At 44.1% G+C, this 18,798-nt stretch overlaps 1 protein-coding gene across 1 annotated transcript in view; it reads left to right on the top strand.

Moving 5' to 3' along the window:
- Positions 1-18,536, top strand: part of LOC307126344 (guanylate-binding protein 4-like) — a gene marked incomplete at both ends in the record, with an annotated part of 30,857 nt that extends 12,321 nt beyond the window's left edge. The window contains 6 exons of the mRNA XM_079816807.1: positions 890-1,077; positions 1,330-1,572; positions 1,690-1,970; positions 3,017-3,229; positions 3,502-3,604; positions 18,034-18,536. Coding sequence (XP_079672933.1) covers positions 890-1,077; positions 1,330-1,572; positions 1,690-1,970; positions 3,017-3,229; positions 3,502-3,604; positions 18,034-18,536 — 1,531 coding nt within the window. The remainder of the gene's footprint in view (positions 1-889; positions 1,078-1,329; positions 1,573-1,689; positions 1,971-3,016; positions 3,230-3,501; positions 3,605-18,033) is intronic.
- Between the last annotated feature and the right edge of the window lie 262 nt (positions 18,537-18,798).

Below are 18,798 nucleotides of genomic sequence, written 5' to 3'. Positions count from 1 at the left end.
GGGTTTTTCTCGCGGGTGGTGGGAGACGGACTGCTTCAGCAACTCCTTCACCACTAACGGAGCGAACTTAATACATTTCCCGGACCACAACATCAGCAGTACAGCAGTGATTGTTCTTGCTCCGTGTAACGGGAGTTCGTTTGTTCAGGGAAGAAGGAGGCGGGAACCGGCGAACGTTTAACAACTTTTAATCAAATAATAAACACAAAATGAAAGTAAAAGCGGCAGCCCCTCACGGACGACTGCCGTGCACAAACATAACAAAACACAACTTAAAATCCAGGCCTGGTCCTCTCTCGTCCTTCACCGGTGTCGCTCGTCCTTATATGCCTCCGTGCTCCCTCATGAGAGGACTCGAGACCGGTGTGTCTCAATCACGTACACCAGTGTCACTCGCTCGTCCACCTCGCCACACTCCGGTTTTAACATTCGTCAGCGCTGCCACACACTCGCATCTTTCACCGCCGCCATTACTGAACTACAACTCAAACTAGCGCACGACATCAACGTCATCGCTCTCAGCCACTCCCTCTGTTCGCTGATTGGACCGGTAAAAAATTGTTCGGGGGAAAACCTAAGCATACACCGCAGTCCCAGACGTAGTACTGAAGGAAAATGAAAATTGAGCGGAAGTACGTAGGAGGGCGGAGCCAGGCTACATCCAAGTACCATTTCGAAAGAAACCTGTGATAAAATTATATTCAGAAGGCAATCAAACTTTCCATTTATAATCTCTGGAGCTGTCAATCACTGACTGAGATCTACTCTCTCAGGAAAACTCCCATTATAATCATCTACACTGCACAATGAATCTCATATTTATAAAGTGTGTCTACACTTTATTTGTTATGATCTGTTTGCTTAGTGTTCAGGCCTAAACCATCTTCAGATATGTCACAGAGTTGACTGAGTATATAAAGGTCAAATCATCTGATGAGGATGAAGACGACTCCGAGTTTGTGAAGTTCTTCCCCAGTTTCATCTGGGCTGTGAGGGACTTCACCCTGGAACATAAAATCAATGGCAAATACGTGACTGAGGACCAATACTTAGAATACGCCTTGAAGCTGAAACCAGGTAATATTTAAACTGAGCTTTTAATTGACCTGACCATCATAGAGAAATTTTTTTAAGAGATAGAGTCTGCATTATACGGACAGGGTTTATTACACCATCATAACCAGCTGGTTGCTTACTAGGTTTACAATTTTAGAAAATATATTCTGTTCAAGCATGCACGCAACCAAAAGCAACAGGGAATTGCAATTTACAAGCAATGGTGTATTTTGCTAACCTCTTTGACAAAGATGTATTTGTTGTATTTTAAAGGCACTTCAAGAACAGTTAGAGAGTTCAACCTTCCACGGGAATGTATCCGAAATTATTTCCCATCTCGGAAGTGTTTTACTTTCCCGTTTCCAACCACCCCAGAGAATGTGTCTCGTCTGGAGAGCTTGGATCCTGCTGACCTTTCCCCAGATTTCCAGGAGGTCTCAGATCATTTCTGCAAGTACATCTTCGACAAGAGTGAAGTGAAAAAGCTGAAAGATGGACACACAGTCACAGGCAGAGGTGATACAATAGGACATATGAAATTATGTGACGTGACATTTTGAAGTAGACATTTTTCTGTAGTTGCTAAACTGTTGTCTTAATTTCCTTGTGTCTGACCTTTCTCCTTCCCTGAAGTTCTTGGTCAGCTGGTGAAGACATATGTAGACACAATCTCCAGTGGTGAAGTCCCATTTCTGGAGAATGCTGTGCTCGCCATGGCAAGGATTGAGAATGAGGCTGCAGTGAAGGAAGGGCTTGAAGTTTACAAGAGTGGAATGGAGAAGCTGAAGGACTCCTTCCCTCTGGAACTGAAGGATGTGTCCTCAGAACACCAACGTCTCTGCAGCATGGCGACACAAACCTTCATGAAGCGTTCCTTTAAGGACAGTGAGGGGACATTCATGAAATGTCTAGAGGTGATCTATCTATCCATCCATCCATCCATCCATCATCCACCCACTACAACAGCCATGATTTTTTTTTAAGAAAGTCATACAGGTTTGAAACAGCATAAGGGTTGAGTAAATGTAAATAAATAAAACAGAATTTACACTTTTTGGCAAGCTATCACTTAAAATTTGAAATACTTAATTTTTTTATGAAGTGATGCTCTAAATAAGAAACTACAACTGCCAGTAGATGAAGAAGTAAATGTCTAATTAAGTTAAGTCACTGAGTCATTCCTTCATTCAAACAACTGATTTATTCATGAATGAAGTAAATGGCTCTCTTTATTAATGGGCCATTGAATCATTGGTTCACCCAACTGATTTGCTCAAAATCTTGATTCATTCAGAAACTAAACACCGCTGTGTGTTGTTCAGAGATACAAAACAGTTCTGCTCTGGTGTAACGGAGGCCACTCCTCTGATCTCAAGAGACGGTCTAGCGACTGACACTAGAGGTTGCAACCTTTAGCCTCCTTGTTAGAGCGTCCAACTCTCATGCCAGCGGATCCAGGTTTTAAGTCCCACTTGGAGCGGGCGGTTTGAACAGGAGGGGTTACACTGGCTCTATAAGCAATATTTTTGTTGCCAAAATTGAGCAAAAACAGACAGTATCGGGTCTAAAATATTACAATATTAACTTGTTATTTATTAAACTGCTATATCACAATTGCTCTCATGCTATCCGGGACAAAAACAGCACTTGTGTGATATTGCGCTCGTTTACTTGTGTGATATTGCTTAACCATATCATATAAATGCAAGACAAAAACTCGATAGAAATGTTTCTATTTTGTTTCTATAGTGTTTGTTCTCCAAGAACAAACGTTATGAAGAAAAATAAGAAAGTATTGGTGAACGAGACTCATTGTTTTGGCTGTAATAAGTAATGTATCCGAAACTGAATCAAAAGCTGAAGAAAGATTGTATATTAAAATAAAAAAAGAAATTCAATAGTTATAGCCTATAAATGGTGTTAAATGTTTCTGTTTCTGATATTTTGTGTGATGCTCCAGGAAGGCATTAATACACTCTTTGATGGATACTTGTGCCAAAATGAGGAGGCTTCAAAAAAAAGATGTGAGAATCTCCTGTCGTCCCTTTCTGCACAAATGACAGAAAAACTCAAGAAAGGATTTTACGCCATACCTGGTGGTTATGGTCTCTTCTCCCAGGACCTTGAAGACATTGTAAAGGAATACAAAATCCAAGCCAATACAGGAGTCAAGGTGAGTGTCAACATTTGACACAATTACTGCAACATCACAGGTTTCAGATGTTTTCGATCTGTTCGAGGTTTGTCATGTTTTCCTAGTGGAAAGTGGACAGTGGATTAGGGGTAGAGCAATGGGTTCTGGTTTGAATCCTGGTTCCTTCTGGCCAAATATTGAAGAATCCTGAAACACAAGTCTCTGGTGGCTGGGACATGGACACTAGTCTCATAGTAACAATAATAGCAGTAGTAGCTGTTTTCAGATTATCATATGTGTTTTGTCCACAGGAAGAAGACACACTTGAAGAGTTTCTGAAGCAGAAGTGTGTGGATTCTAACGCCATTCTGCAGGCCGACAACAAACTTACTGAGAAGGAGAAAAAGATTATGGGTAATTATGAGTCTTTTGCATCCTGGATGAGGCAACAATAACTACATCTAGCGGAGAAAGCCAGTACATCTGTGAAATGATGGCATCTTTGCAGTGAAACTAAGGGCTTAATTATCAAGTGAAGTGTATTTCCTTCCATGTTCATTATTGATTCTAGTCACCGTTAAATACATTTTCAATGGTAACTCTTTCCCCACCATAGACAGAATTTACAGATAGCTATTATGCATCTTCTGAAAGCGATGGAAGCATTGCCTATGCCAGTGTCTCCCAAACTTTTTTTTTTATAAGTAAAAAATCCTACGGCACACAACTATAAAAAATATAACCTAATTGCACAAACATGCATTTCTTCAAATGGCATATAAAAACTAGATATTACATTAAAAATACTCACATTTAATGTAAAACATGATCTTAACCCTCTGGAGTCTGAGCTCTTTTGGGGCCTTTTAGACGTTTTGACATGCTCTTACATTTGTGTTTTTTTTTCAGTTGTTTATAAACACATTAATGGCAAAAGTGTAATTACACTGTATTCAGCACAAACTGGGCTACCATAATATGTGAGCAACATGTATGTATATGCTTGTATTTTTGAGAGAAAAATGCACGGTTTTTGAAAAAACGCCTCGGTTACGTATGTAACCTTCGTTCCCTGAAGGAGGGAACGGACACGTACGTCGGAACTGACCGACAAATTGGGATTTATTTTCAGAGACCAATCTACTTCGAGAGTATAGAAACGAGCCAATAAACATTGGCATGCGGTTCACGCACCGCCCCGCAGCGCGGGTATAAAACACAGAAGTGAACAACGCATACCGCTTTTACAACTGAGGAGCCGAGATGTAACTTGGGCCTGCAGCTGAAGCACAGCACCTGGCAACGGAACGTACGTCTCCGTTCCCTCCTTCAGGGAACGAGGGTTACATACGTAACCGAGACGTTCCCTTTCAGTCGGTCACGTTCGACGTACGTCGGAACTGACAGACGAATTGGGATCCCTACAAAAACGCCAGGGTGCTGGCCCTTCCAGCGCCATGCTTAAGCTCACTGGGTGCTCCTAGTTGGAGCAGCAGTCAGGGCTTAAAGCAGGGAGGTCTGACACTGCTGTTTCTGCAAGACCCACTCAGCGTGACTATTGGATAACGCTGGGAAAGCATGCCCGTCTCAGGAGATGGTACGCTGCGGAGCCACGTCCTCCGGAGGAGGAGAGGTGGAAAATACTCATACGGACTAACATATCTGGGTAGTAACAACATATGGCAGTCTCTGGGGTGGTTCCAACCTGATCCCAGGGGGGAAAGAACACACCCAGAGACGACAGAGCGGGCTCTGTCAAGGGAAAGACACGGGGCTAGCCGAGTAGGGTAGCTGGTACCGTGGAAAATACACATATGGGGTTGCCGTGAGGGAACCAGCACATATGGAACCCAGCCTACACACACGTTCCACAAGCATATGGGTGCAGGACTGGCGTCAAACGACCGCCACGTCTGACACCGCAGGGGTGACGGAGGAGCTCGACAGGGTTCGCACGTATCCGGCCATGGGCGGGAGTGGCGTAGCAAGCCGACACAGGAACGGGCACTTCGCGTCTACCGGCCGTTGGAGGTGAGTACACGGGAAGAAACCGGCTCCACACGGAGGCTATAGAATCTAGCGAACATGTTAGGTGTCGCCCAGCCCGCAGCTCTACAGATGTTTGTCAGCGAGGCGCCTTGAGCCAGCGCCCAGGAGGAAGCTACACTTCTTGTGGAGTGCGCTCGCAATCCGAACGGACAAGGCACGTCTTGCGATTGGTACGCTAAGACGATAGCATCCACTATCCAGTGGGCTAACCTCTGCTTGGAGACAGCCTTTCCCTTCTGCTGGCCTCCGTTACAGACGAAGAGCTGCTCTGAGGTCCTAAAGCTTTGTATCCGGTCAACGTAAGCGCGAAGAGCGCGGAAGGGACATAACAAAGCCAGGGCTGGGTCTGCCTCCTCCGAGAGTGGTAGGAACCTTGGGCATGTATCCGGGCCGGGGTCTCAGGATGACGTGAGAGTTACCGGGCCCGAATTCTAGGCACGATTCGTTGACCGAAAGCACATGCAGGTCCCCCACCCTCTTGATTGAGGCCAATGCAGTCAGGAGTACCGTCTTCATAGACAGGATTTTTAACTCAACGGACTGCAAAGGCTCAAAAGGAGGGCCCTGAAGTGCTCTGAGCACCAGGGCTAAGTCCCAAGAGGGTAGCGAGATAGAACGAGGAGGATTTAGTCTCCTCGCACCTCTGAGGAACCTGACGATTAAGTCGTGCTTCCCTAAGGATTTACCTTCAACTACATTGTGATACGGCGCTATTGCTGCGACGTACACTTTCAGGGTGGAGGGAGACAGCCTTCGCTCCAACCCATCTTGTAGGAAAGAAAGCACAAAAATAATCGAACACTTTCGCGGCGAGAAGAACACCATTCAACGAACAGGTTCCACTTCAGAGCGTAGACGGGGCTCTAGCCGAAGTGATGGTGTCTACCACTGCCTGTGGTAGGCCACCTAGAACCTCCACGTCCCGTCCAGGGACCAGACATGGAGTTTCCAGAGGTCTGGATGCGGGTGCCATAGAGTGCCCCCTCCCTGAGAAAGAAGGTCCTTCCTCAGGGGAATCGGCCAGGGTGGGGCTGTCGCGAGGAGAGTGAGTTCGCCGAACCAGGTCCGGTTGGGCCAGTAGGGCGCAACTAGCAAGACCTGCTCCTCGTCCTCCCTGACCTTGCACAGAGTCTGGGGGAAACGCATATTTGCGTAGGTCCCGGGGCCAGCTGTGCGCCAGTGCATCTGTGCAGAGGGTACCCCCGTTCAGGGAATAGTACCACTGGCAATGGGACGAGTCCGGAGTGGCAAACAGGTCTACCTGTGCGGCTCCGAAAAGGTCCCATATCAGCTGGACGCTCCGGGGGTGGAGTCGCCACTCTCCCGGAAGTGGACACTGACGAGAGAGCTTGTCGGCTGTCTGGTTCAGCGCACCAGTGATGTGAATGGCAAGAAGCGACCTCAGATGCTTCTGACTCCACAGGAGGAGGTGGCGGGCGAGTTGGAGCATGCGATGGTAGCGCAGACCACCGTGACGGTTGATGTACGCAACGGCCGCAGTGCTGTCCGTGGGGACCAGTACGTGTTTGTGCTGAAGCAGCTTCTTGAAGCGACTTCGCGCAAGACGTACTGCTATTAACTCCAGGCAATTGATATGCCAATGCAGCTGGGGCCCCGTCCACAGACCCGAGACTGCATGCCCATTGTACGTGGCCCCCCAACCCGTGGCTGAGGCATCTGTGAATACCACAACATGCCTGGACACCTGTCTCAAGGGCACTCCCGCCCGTAAGAATGAGGGGTCGGACCAAGGGTTGAAGGTTTGGCGACAGTACGGGGTAACTGGGACCCGATACTGGCCGCTCTGCCACGCCCACCTCGGGACTCGGTCGTGTAGCGAGCGCTGAAGCGGTCTCATATGAAGCAATCCGAGCGGCGTTACCGCGGCTGCAGATGCCATATACCCCAGGAGCCTCTGAAAGAATTTCAGTGGGACCGCCGTCCTGCTCTTGAATGTATTCAAGCAGTTCAACACTGACTGGACTCGTTCCTCTGTGAGGCGCGCAGTCCGGTTGACCGAATCCAACTCCATGCCGAGATAAGAGATCCTCTGCGTGGGACAGAGTTTGCTCTTCTCTCGGTTGACCCAAAGGCCCAACAGGCTGAGGTGACGGAGCACCAGGTCCCTGTGTTCGCACAACTGCTCCCGAGACTGGGCGAGTATAAGCCAGTCGTCGAGATAGTTGAGAATGCGAACGCCACGTTCTCGGAGTGGAACAATGGCTGCCTCCATGACTTTCATGAAGACACGGGGTGACAGGGACAGCCCGAAGGGCAAGACTTTGTACTGATATGCCTTCCCCTCGAACGCAAAGCGTAGGAACGGTCTGTGTCGAGGAAGGATAGAGACATGAAAGTACGTGTACTTCAGGTCGATCGCTGCAAACCAATCTTGGGGACGGATGCATATGAAGATGCATTTTTTGCGTTAACATTTTGAACGGAAGTCTGTGCAGGGCCCGATTCAAAATGCGCAGATCCAAGATTGGCCGTAACCCACCCCCTTTCTTGGGTACAATGAAGTAGGGGCTGTAGAACCCCGACATCATATCGGCTGGAGGAACCGGCTCGACCGCGCCCTTCGCCAATAGGACATCGATCTCCGCCCGTAATACATGGGCATCGCTGCTCCGCACTGATGTGAACAGGATGCCCTTGTATTTGGGGGGCCGGTGCGCAAATTAAATCGCGTAACCGAGTCTGATGGTACGGATGAGCCAGCGAGACAGCCCCGGGAGCTCTAGCCAGGCTCCCAGAAACTGAACAAGCAGGACCAACGGCACCACAGACGTACCCGGGGTGAGGCAGCGAGGTGGAATGTTCAGACCTGACTCAGACGGCCCGGAGGCAACCCGGAGAAGGGTTTGAACATTCCGAGGTGGGGCAGTGTGTGGGAGAGAAGGCCCGGGGGCATCCTCTAGCCTCACACTGCCCCCTGGCGAGAAGAGGGGAAGACTGGAGTGGCAAGGCCCGGGGGCATCGCGCACAACGATCTTGGCCCTCTTGGGGCCCAGGGACATAGGAAATTGCTCTTTTATTGACAAAGTGGGTACTACTGAGCTCGTGGCAGAGATGTTAAAATGTTGGACCCCCCGGTCCTCCTCCGAGCACCACCCCCCTCCGAGCAGATCCATCCGTCCCTGGGCTGCCCGTCTCAGGGCCGCTTACCCTTACGTTTACCGGCAGATTTAGCAGGGCCCTGAGTGAGTTGGGCGGCCCCCTTGCGTCCGGCGCCCTGCTTCCCGGGTGAAGGCTGCTGCTTGGGTTTAGCAGGGGCGGAGGCGGACGCAGGAGGACGCCCTCCGCGACGAGCAGAAGGAGGCGCTGGACCCGGCGGAGGGGTGAAGGCAGCAGCGGTCCGCCAGGGCAGGATGTTCTTGATCGCCTCCATCTGCTTCTGGGCTACCGAAGAGGCCGGCCTGACTGACAGGGGCGTCGAAGAACCGCACTTTGTCGGTTTTGCGCATATCAGCCAGGTTCAGCCACAGGTGGCGTTCCTGGACCACCATAGTGGACATCGCCTCACCCAGGGAGCGGGCAGCGACTTTCGTCGCCCGGAGGGCGAGGTCCGTCGCTGTCCGCAGTTCCTGCATGATCCCTGGGTTGGCACTACCCTTGTGCATCTCCTTGAGCACTTTGGCCTGGTAGACCTGCAGGAGCGCCATGGCATGCAACGATGACGCGGCTCCCCCTGCAGGCGGCGTAAGACTTGCCCAGTAACCCGGTCGAGAACTTACACGCCCGGGAGGGGAGACGTGGGGCATTCCGAACACGTGAGACAACGATCATGACCGTCAACTGGGGACAGAAAACGATGGCATCCAGAAACACACGGTTTGAATGACATCTTGAAAAAGACGCAGGGTCAAACCGTGAATTTGCTCTTTTATGAATGGAAACTGCTCTTTTATAGTGCTGAAGCACTCAGGGAGATGGCCGCGGCTCCCCGCGGCCCGATAGTGCAAGCACGCGGGAGAGCACTCAAAGGAAAACGCCCAGCGAACCAACAGGAACTCCTTTTGCAGCCACTTACTGACTCGCGCCGTCACGCCAACACCAAGAAGAGCACTCTCCAGACTCGTCTTGAACTCTCGTAGAAACAGTCTTGTGCGGTAAGCAACAAAACCATCGGCTCCAAAGTTGAAAGCGGTATGCGTTGTTCACTTCCGTGTTTTATACCCGCGCTGCGGGGCGGTGCGTGAACCGCATGCCAATGTTTATTGGCTCGTTTCTTTACACTCAAAGTAGATTGGTCTCTGAAAATAGATCCCAATTCGTGACCGACTGAAAAGGAACAAAAAACTTTGTTTTAAAATTAAGGTCTCAAAACACACAATAGATATGTGTTCACAAGACTTTTGACTCCATCTTGTATTTCCATAGAGTTTTTTTATACTGATGAGAATCATTGAGCCTACTCATTCACATAAAACAATACACTGATTTAAAATTTGTAAGACAGTTTTTCTTCACAAAGCCAATATGCGAGGAGGCATGATATCTAATGAATAATGATGAGATAACACCTGAGATACCAAAGGACATAATAGCCCGTATTAATGAGCTGCATAATGAATGAGCTTCAGGTAGGCCTATGTGACAGAGAGCAACAGAGCAAAGGAAATATATTTTTTCGTAGTTTATTTTATTTGGAATGTAGTCAACAAAGGCCTATTATATTTTAAATCATCAAAAGATTTGACTACACTGCAAAAAATGCTCTTCTTATTTGGTATTTGTTCTTGTTTCCAGTCCAAATATTTAAAATTCTTAAATCAAGATTAATTTACTTGGGGGGGAGTGAGTTTTTGCTTTGTTAGTTAATTGTATTGTCCCCAAGGGGAAATTCTGCTTGGGCACAGTGCAGAGTTGCTTTATAAAGGTAGACCAGATAACTTAAAACAATCTATATTATCTGCCACAACAATTTATAATTTATTAAACCATAATATATGATTTATTACACCAATTTATTAAAACACAACAATTAATGAGATTAAAACCATGTTTTTACTCCAAACTTACTTTATATCACAAGTCAAATGTTATTAATAGCCAAACCAACATGGTATAAATAACACAGATAAGCCATATATTGTCGCGATTGTGTGTTTATTATCTTCAAATGTGTCTATCTGCATGTTATAGCGAATTCTCTCTGACATAAACAGCTTCCAGAAAGTCACATGGTATCTTCTTCATGCGTGCTATATATGGACTACATGTGCACGGAGCGCCCTCCGGCTGCCAGTATGAACTGAAAACACAACAGATTGAAATAACACTTCTCTATATAGAAATTTGACACAGACATATAAGAATCTATCAATATTTCTCCTCATCTGCACACTTTTGAACTAAAAGCCCTGAGGGATGTTGTTTTGTCGTGAGTCTTCATGAGGAGATTTTATGAATGGGATCAGCTGACGCTAATATTACAATCAAAGGTACCGATGCGGTTTTCATATTCATAACTCCTGACACATATTAACAAATTACGGTCACTATATGACTTTGAGAATAAAAATGGAAGATTGAGTCTTAGATCTTTTAAATTATGTATTGTTTGTCTAGGTAATTACTTACATCTGACAGTGATTTTGAGCTAATTTAAACAAAGAAAGCTTCAGTGCGTCCTCGCACGGGTTTTTTGCGTTTAATATTCACAGATTCTTACAGAGTAAACTTTGCCTACTTACACACAGCGGTGGAATCCGTTTCTTTCAGAAATGAACAGCTTGTCGTGGAGAATTATTCCAGGATTATTAAACGCGTCTCAAAACGATGTAGTTGAAGTAGGAATGCAGCACAGATGATGTGTGTGGGGGCGTCGTCTCCGGAGCCTCAGTATTTGAATCTCAATAGAGCTCGCGCTTCGTGGGCGTGGTCGCATTAGTGTATAATGAGCCGCTCAGGAACGACTAAGTCAAGTCAAGTCAACCTTATTTATATAGCGCTTTTAACAATGCAGATTGTTTCAAAGCAGCTTTACAGTGTTAAACTGGAAAATAATGCAACATAATTTTATTCAGCCGTATAGCCATTTTGGAGAAAACGGTTATGTCATCAGTTCATTTCAATTATCATACAATGACAGTGTGGGCTTTAGATCAGTAATTAGATCAGTAGTTTAGTTTATAAGGTTAATTTAGTTTAATAATTACATTTATTTGGATATTTAGTTGAAAAATTTAGAAACATTTTGTGTCCCCAACTGAGCACGCCAAGCCAGAGGCAACAGTGGCAAGGAAACCAAAACCCCATCAGGTGACCTAATGGAGAAAAATAAACCTTGGGAGAAACCAGGCTCAGTCGGGGTGCCAGTTCTCCTCTGGCCAATTAACAAACAGCGTTTTGATTATTATTCTGGCAACTTTACAGGTCAGAGGTCATAATATATCGGAATATTCTAAGGATCGGAGGCAACACGCTGGAGACGGGTTTATTGAGGATGATATATCGATTTAAGAATTATTAAATTGTAATATTCGAACAATCGGAGTCATCACGCCGGAGACGGGTTTATCGAGGATGCTGTATTGATGAGGTAATTTCAGGGGAGTCTAATTGACACGGTCTCTGCAGACACTTCAGGGTCATGTGTTGGTCTTCTCTGGGCACAGGTCCACCATCTGATCTGGATACGGCCTGGATCCGGCTGACTGCAGTAAACCTCGGGATAAAACAGAGAGACTATCATTAGTGTAGATGCCATTCTTCTGATGATGTAACGAGTACATCAGGTGTTATGGGAAGTGTTCCCGGTTCCGGCTGACCTAGTTAATGCAGCCTAACAATCAATTAATTGAAAAAGTGTTTTATGTGTATGCCACAGAAAAGAGATGTGTTTTTAGTCTAGATTTAAACTGACAGAGTGTGTCTGCTTCCCGTACAATGTTAGGAAGACTGTTCCAGACTTTAGGAGCTAAATAGGAAAAGGATCGACCGCCTGCAGTTGATTTGGATATTCTCGGTATTATCAACTGGCCAGAATTTTGAGACCGCAGTAGACGTGATGGAGTATAATATGTTAAGAGTTCGCTCAAGTATTGGGGAGCTAAACCATTTAGTGCTTTGTAAGTAATAAGTACGATTTTAAAATGTATGCGATGTTTAATAGGCAGCCAGTGCAGTGTGGACAGAACTGGGCTAATATGGTCATACTTCCTGGTTCTATTAAGAACTTGAGCTGCTGCGTTTTGGACCAGCTGGAGTTTATTTATTAAGCGAGCAGGGCAACCACCCAGTAGAGCATTACAATAATCTAACCTTGAGGTCATGAACGCATGAACTAACTGTTAAGCATTTTGCATTGAGAGCATATGCCGTAATTTAGATATATTTTTAAGATGGTAGAGTGCAATTTTACAGATACTAGAAACGTGGCTTTCAAACGAAATATTGGTATCAAAGAGCACACCCAGGTTCCTCACTGACGACGAGGACTTGACAGAGCAGCCATCAAGTGTTAGACAGTATTCTAGGTTACTACTTTTTTGTCCAATAATTAAAAATATTTTTTTTTCTGAATTGAGTTGCAGGAAATTACTGGTCAGCCAATGTTTTATATCAGCTATGCATTCCGTTAATCTTTTGAATTGGTAAGTTTCGTCAGGGCGTGAAGAAATATAGAGCTGAGTGTCGTCAGCATAACATTGAAAACTAACGCCATGCTTCCTAATGATATCTCCCAGTGGTAGCATGTACAGGGTGAAGAGCAGCGGTCCTAGCACTGAGCCTTGCGGTACTCCATACTGAACTTGTGATCGGTGTGACGTCTCTTCATTTACTGCTACAAACTGATAACGGTCACATAGGTATGATTTAAACCATGACAAAGCAATTCCACTAATGCCTACATAATTTTCGAGTTTATTCAGAATAATGTTGTGATCGATAGTATCAAATGCAGCGCTAAGATCGAGTAACACTAATAGAGAGATACAGCCACGATTGGATGATAAGAGTAAATCATTTGTAACTCTGATGAGAGCAGTCTCAGTGCTATGACACGGTCTAAATCCTGACTGGAAATCCTCACAGATACCATTTCTTTCTAAAAAGGAACATAATTATGAGGACACTGCCTTTTCAAGTATTTTTGACAGAAAGGGTAGATTTGAGATTGGCCTAAAATTGACTAATTCTGTAGGATCAAGTTGCGTTTCTTTTTAATAAGTGGTTTAATAATAGCCAACTTAAAAGTTTTCGTTACATATCCTAATGACAAAGATGAATTAATGATATTAAGAAGAGGATCTATGACCTCTGGTAGCATCTTTTTAAATAGCCTTGTCGGTACAGGGTCAAGCATACATGTTGTTGATTTTGATGATTTAACGAGTTTAGCCAATTCTTCTTCTCCTATAGGAGTGAATGAGTGTAATTTTTCCTCAGTGACACTACAATGCTCTGTCTGATGTGATACTGTAGTAGACGGCTGCATGGTCAAAAATTTCTTCCTAATATTATCAATCTTACATGTAAAGAAGTTCATAAAGTCATTACTGCTGTGCTGTTTACAAACATCAGAAGTTGAAGCCTTATTTTTGGTTAATTTAGCTCCTGTATCAAATAAATACCTAGGGTTGTGTTTGTTTTCTTCCAAGAGAGTCGAGAAATAAGCAGATCTAGCAGTTTTTACGGCCTTTCTGTATGCGATCATGTGCTCTTTCCATTAATTACGAAAGACCTCTAGTTTTGTTTTCTTCCGGCTGCGCTCCATTTTTCTGGCTGCTGTTTTAAGGGCCAGAGTGTGCTCGTTGTACCACGGCGTTGGACTATTTTCTTTAATCTTCTTTAAGCGCAGGGGAGCAACTGTGTCTAAAGTACTGGAAAAGAGAGAGTCAATAGTTTCTATTGCAACATCGAGTTCTTCTAAGTTATCTGGGATGCTGAGGAGATGATACTGATGAGGAAGATTATTTAAAAAGCAATCTTTAGTAGTGGCAGTGATTGTCCTGCCATTTTTGAAGCGAGGGGGGCGGCTTTGCAACCTTAGATCATTACCTAGTATCATGTATACTTCATTTAGCTTAGATGTCATCGCTCTGCTGCAGAATTTCAAAGGTATCAACATTTATTCCATATGACAATATTAGGTCTAAAGTATGATTATGGCGATGAGTGGGTCCTGACACGTGTTGCCTAACTCCAATAGAGTTTAGAATGTCTTTAAATGCTAATCCCAATGCGTCTTTTTCATTGTCTACATCGATATTAAAATCACCAACAATTAGTACTTTATCTACGGCCAGTACTAACTCTGATAGAAAATCAGCAAATTCTTTGATAAAATCTGTATTATGCCCTGGTGGCCTTTATACAGTAGCTAACACAAATGTTAAACAGGTTTTATCATGTACACTGCATAACGTTACATAAAGCACCAAAACTTCGAAGGAATTATATTTGAAACTAGACTTCCGAGTAATACTGAAGATATTATTATAAATTACAGCAACCCCTCCCCCTTTACCTTTCAGACGCGGCTCATGTTTATAACAATAATCTTGGGGGGTGGACTCATTTAAAGTAATGTAGTCTTCAGGTTTTAGCCAGGCTTCTGTCAAACACAGCACATCTAGATTATTATCTGTAATGGTATCATTAACAATAAGCGCTTTTGGGGAAAGGGATTGTATATTTAGCAACCCAAGCTTTATCAATTGTTCATCTGTATTATATCTGTTGTTTATTTGTTGGACATCAATTACATTTTTACTGTTGAATGGTTTTGATGTTTTTTTGTATTTACTCATTCGGGGAACAGACACAGTCTCTATGCAATAATATCTAGGTGAAAGAGTCTCTATGTGCTGGGAGTTATCTGACTCCGGTGACGTGAGACAGCTAGCAGACGGTCGGTTTAGCCAGTTTGTCTGCTTCCTGACCTGGGCCCTAGTGAGTCAAGGTTTAGCTCTAAGACTATGTGCCAAATTACTAGAGAGAAGAGCGGAACCACCCCAGGAGCGATGGATGCCATCCTTCTTCAACAGGTTTAGGTCTGCCCCAAAAACTTTTCCAATTGTCTATTAACCCTATGTTATTTTGCGGACACCACTTAGACAACCAGCCATTGAGTGATGATAGTCTGCAAACTATCTCATCACTCCTTTTAACAGGGAGCGGTCCAGAACAATAAACAGCCTCTCACATCGTACTAGCGAGTTCACACACCTCTTTAATGTTAATTTTGGGGATCTCCGACTGGCGAAGTCGAACATCATTAGTGCCGACGTGAATAATAATCTTAGAGAATTTATGATTAGCTTTAGCCAGCACTTTTGAAATTTGATTTGATGTCAGGCGCTCTGGCTCCCGGTAAACATGTGACTATGGTGGCTGGTGTCTCTATTTTCATGTTCCGTGTAATAGAATCACCAATAACTAGGGCACTTTCAACAGGATACTCAGTGGGTGCTTCACTGAGAGGGGAGAACCTGTTTGATGTTCTAACCGGAACGGAAAAGCAGTTTTTTGATACGCGACTATGCCGTCTCACCGTTACCCAGTTTCCCTGCTGCGGGGGCCCTGCAGCCAGAACCGAAGAATGTACAGAGTTCACTAAGCTATTCGCATCCAAATCAGTGTCTAAAGCTGTTACATCCTCACTACTCTCAGATAAAGTATGGATGCGTGTTTCTAATTCTGAAATCTTCTCCGTCAGCCTAACTATCTCCTTACATTTATCACATGTGAAGCCCTGTTCGCCAGCGGAGAAGCCTATATTAAACATGCGACATGCGGTGCAAGTGACAATGACAGGAGATGACATGACTTACCGTATTTGTTGATTAATCCAACTTACCACAATTGTTTGCTGGACACTATTTACTGATCCAACTAATGAACTCAGAAAACAGGAGACCCGGGTGCAGAGATGACAAGCTAACAGGCTAGCGAAATGCTAACCTGTGATGGTGATTTAGATTAAAAGCTAGATGTCAAATTTAACGTGATAGGCAATATTTAAACAGTGTATGGTGATGAGTAAGTTATATTTAGCAGTAGAACAAAGAAAATATATCAAAATAGAGATTCAAACGCAAGCAAGGCTGTATAGAGCTACAAACAAGGCAGGAGACAGGAGCAATCGATCAGGAGCAATCGATCAGGACTAACATCTCTCTGCTTTCAACCAGATTACATAAACACAGAATATTTGTTTTTGATTTGGTTTACAGTGTTTAAAACCTGACATTTCAGCCTTTCTTTAGACATATGTCTCATGTTTGTGAGACAAGTATTCACTAAGCTTGAGGTCATTTTCTGAAGACTATCTGAATGAACGTCTTTGACAGAGAGGCTGCAAATCGCGCATCATGTTTGATTTCTTTATTTTGCAAAAAGTACAACAATTTGTTTTTATCATGACTGTACACAAAAAAATAGAAACTTAACAGATTATAATGATGTATAACACTTGCCTTAATGATAAAAAACGACAGAGTTATTTGAGTCTCTTTGACACTGATAAGAAAAAAAAAGCAAATGCCCAAAAAGCAACCCAATCACGCTGGCGCGACAGCCAACTCGAGAGGGTTAAGTCGGGTAGGAACACAATGGTATGATGTTGTTGGTGATGATAAACCAACAAATTTACATAGGCCAATCATTACTGTCGGGTGGAAACATCGTATTTTAAACACCCGTCGTCGAAGATGGTACTGTGGCTTTATATAGCTATCAAAAATACATCGCCTGATGAAGGCCATGGTCGAAATGTGCTATCAATAATATTAGTTTTGAGCTGCTATTTTCAGTGTGTGGACTTCACGCTTCTTCAGCTATGGTCAGACACTTGCACGTGTCATTATAATATTAACATTGAGTTTTTGAGCAGCAAATGGCAGATATATTTTGTCTGTTACTGGAACAACCGCATCTGAGGCATTTTGATTACAGGATATAAAGTTTATTGTTGCTAAATGGGCACTCAGTTTTTCTTGTTGAACGCTCATGATCAAAATCTCATGATACAAAAGATGAAAAGACTGTACATTTCACATACGGTGGTATTAAAAAGGTCTTAAATTTAACTTGTTCATATCTGTAGACACCCTGCAAAAATGAAGCTATGTGCAAGATATTTAAAACAGTACATTTGCTTCAACTTGACGTCAAATACCAGACTAAGACTATTCTCCACTCTTCAAAAACAAAAAACGTTAGCCTTTATGGACATAGTGTTTCTTGAGTAAAGAAAACAGTGTACTTAATCAAACATCCCTGCTTTATTTACCCTTTAATGGCAAACAAACAGGCAGAGATTGCCAACCTAAATGGAGGTGGGCGGAGTTATGAAGTTTGACTGAATGTTTGAAGAGCCAATGGTTTGGTCACAACCTCTTCTAAATTCTTTTTATTGGTTAAATATGTGTAACAACCCACATACCCACGGCATACCTGACAACCTGTAAGGTGTTATGTAAGTGATGCACATTTTAAACCCATAATTGAAGAGTTGTGCATGTGATGATTGCAATTCAGTTTAGTCCCTCCTTCTAGCAAAGCTGAGAAAATCGTGTTTTTGTCAAAGACATGTTGTAACGTGCATAGGCTAGGGTTTCCCAACTACTGACAGTTTCCAGCACTTTATATGATACGGAAATGTTACCATATACAAATTGGGGTAAAGAGTAATACATTTGATTAAGGACTTTTCTCTTCAACAACGTTCAGTGAATTGCCTCAATGCCTTATTGAAATGAAAAGTCAATATTTAAAATCCAATGCAAAATTACACTAAAAAAATTCAATTTGATTTAATTTGCCTCAACATCTTCTTCCAGAGGAAAGAGAGAAGGCTATTCTCCTGGCTCAGGAAATAAACACCAAGGAACAGAAGCAGCAGCAACTTGAAGAGAAGATGGAAGCAGAGAGACAGAGTAACGAAGAGAGGATGAGACAGATGAAGGAGAAGATGGATGAGGAGATGAGGCTCCAGAGAGAGGAGGCTGAGCGTGCCATGGACAGTAAACTGAGGGAGCAGGGTGATCTGTTGGAGAAGGGGTTTAAGGATAAAGCAGACAGGATGACTAAAGAAACAGAGGACTTCAGGAGGAAGAATAAAGAAGCAGATAAGAAAAATGACCAGCTGTTTAAATATATGATAGAAAACATGAACAAAAGACATGTTGAGACTATGAATCTGATGATGAGGCAACACAGTGAGCAGATGAAGGCAATCATGAGCATGCCGAGGCCTAAGTCAGACTCCTCCGCTCTAATCTTGCGTCTGATACTCGACGGTCTCAAAAGTGTTTTCAAAAAGGCCAACCCTTTGCAGCTCTAACAGCTTCAACTCTTCTGGGAAGGCTTTCCACAAGGTTTAGGAGTGTGTTCATGGGAATTTTTTACCATTCTTCTAGAAGCGCATTAGTGAAGTCAGACACTGATGTTGGACGAGAAGGCCTGGCTCGCAGTCTCGGCTCTAATTTATCCCAAAGGTGTTCTTTCAGGTTGAGGTTAGGACTCTGTGCAGGCCAGTCCAGTTCCTCCACACCAAACTCGCTCATCCATGTCTTTATGGACCAACACTTTGTGCACTGGAGCGC

The sequence above is a fragment of the Gobio gobio genome (genome assembly GCF_949357685.1).
Source record: "Gobio gobio genome assembly, chromosome: 5".
NCBI lineage: Eukaryota > Metazoa > Chordata > Actinopteri > Cypriniformes > Gobionidae > Gobio > Gobio gobio.
The sequence above is the reverse complement of the archived record's forward strand: the minus strand, read 5'-3'. Positions and strand labels throughout refer to the sequence as shown.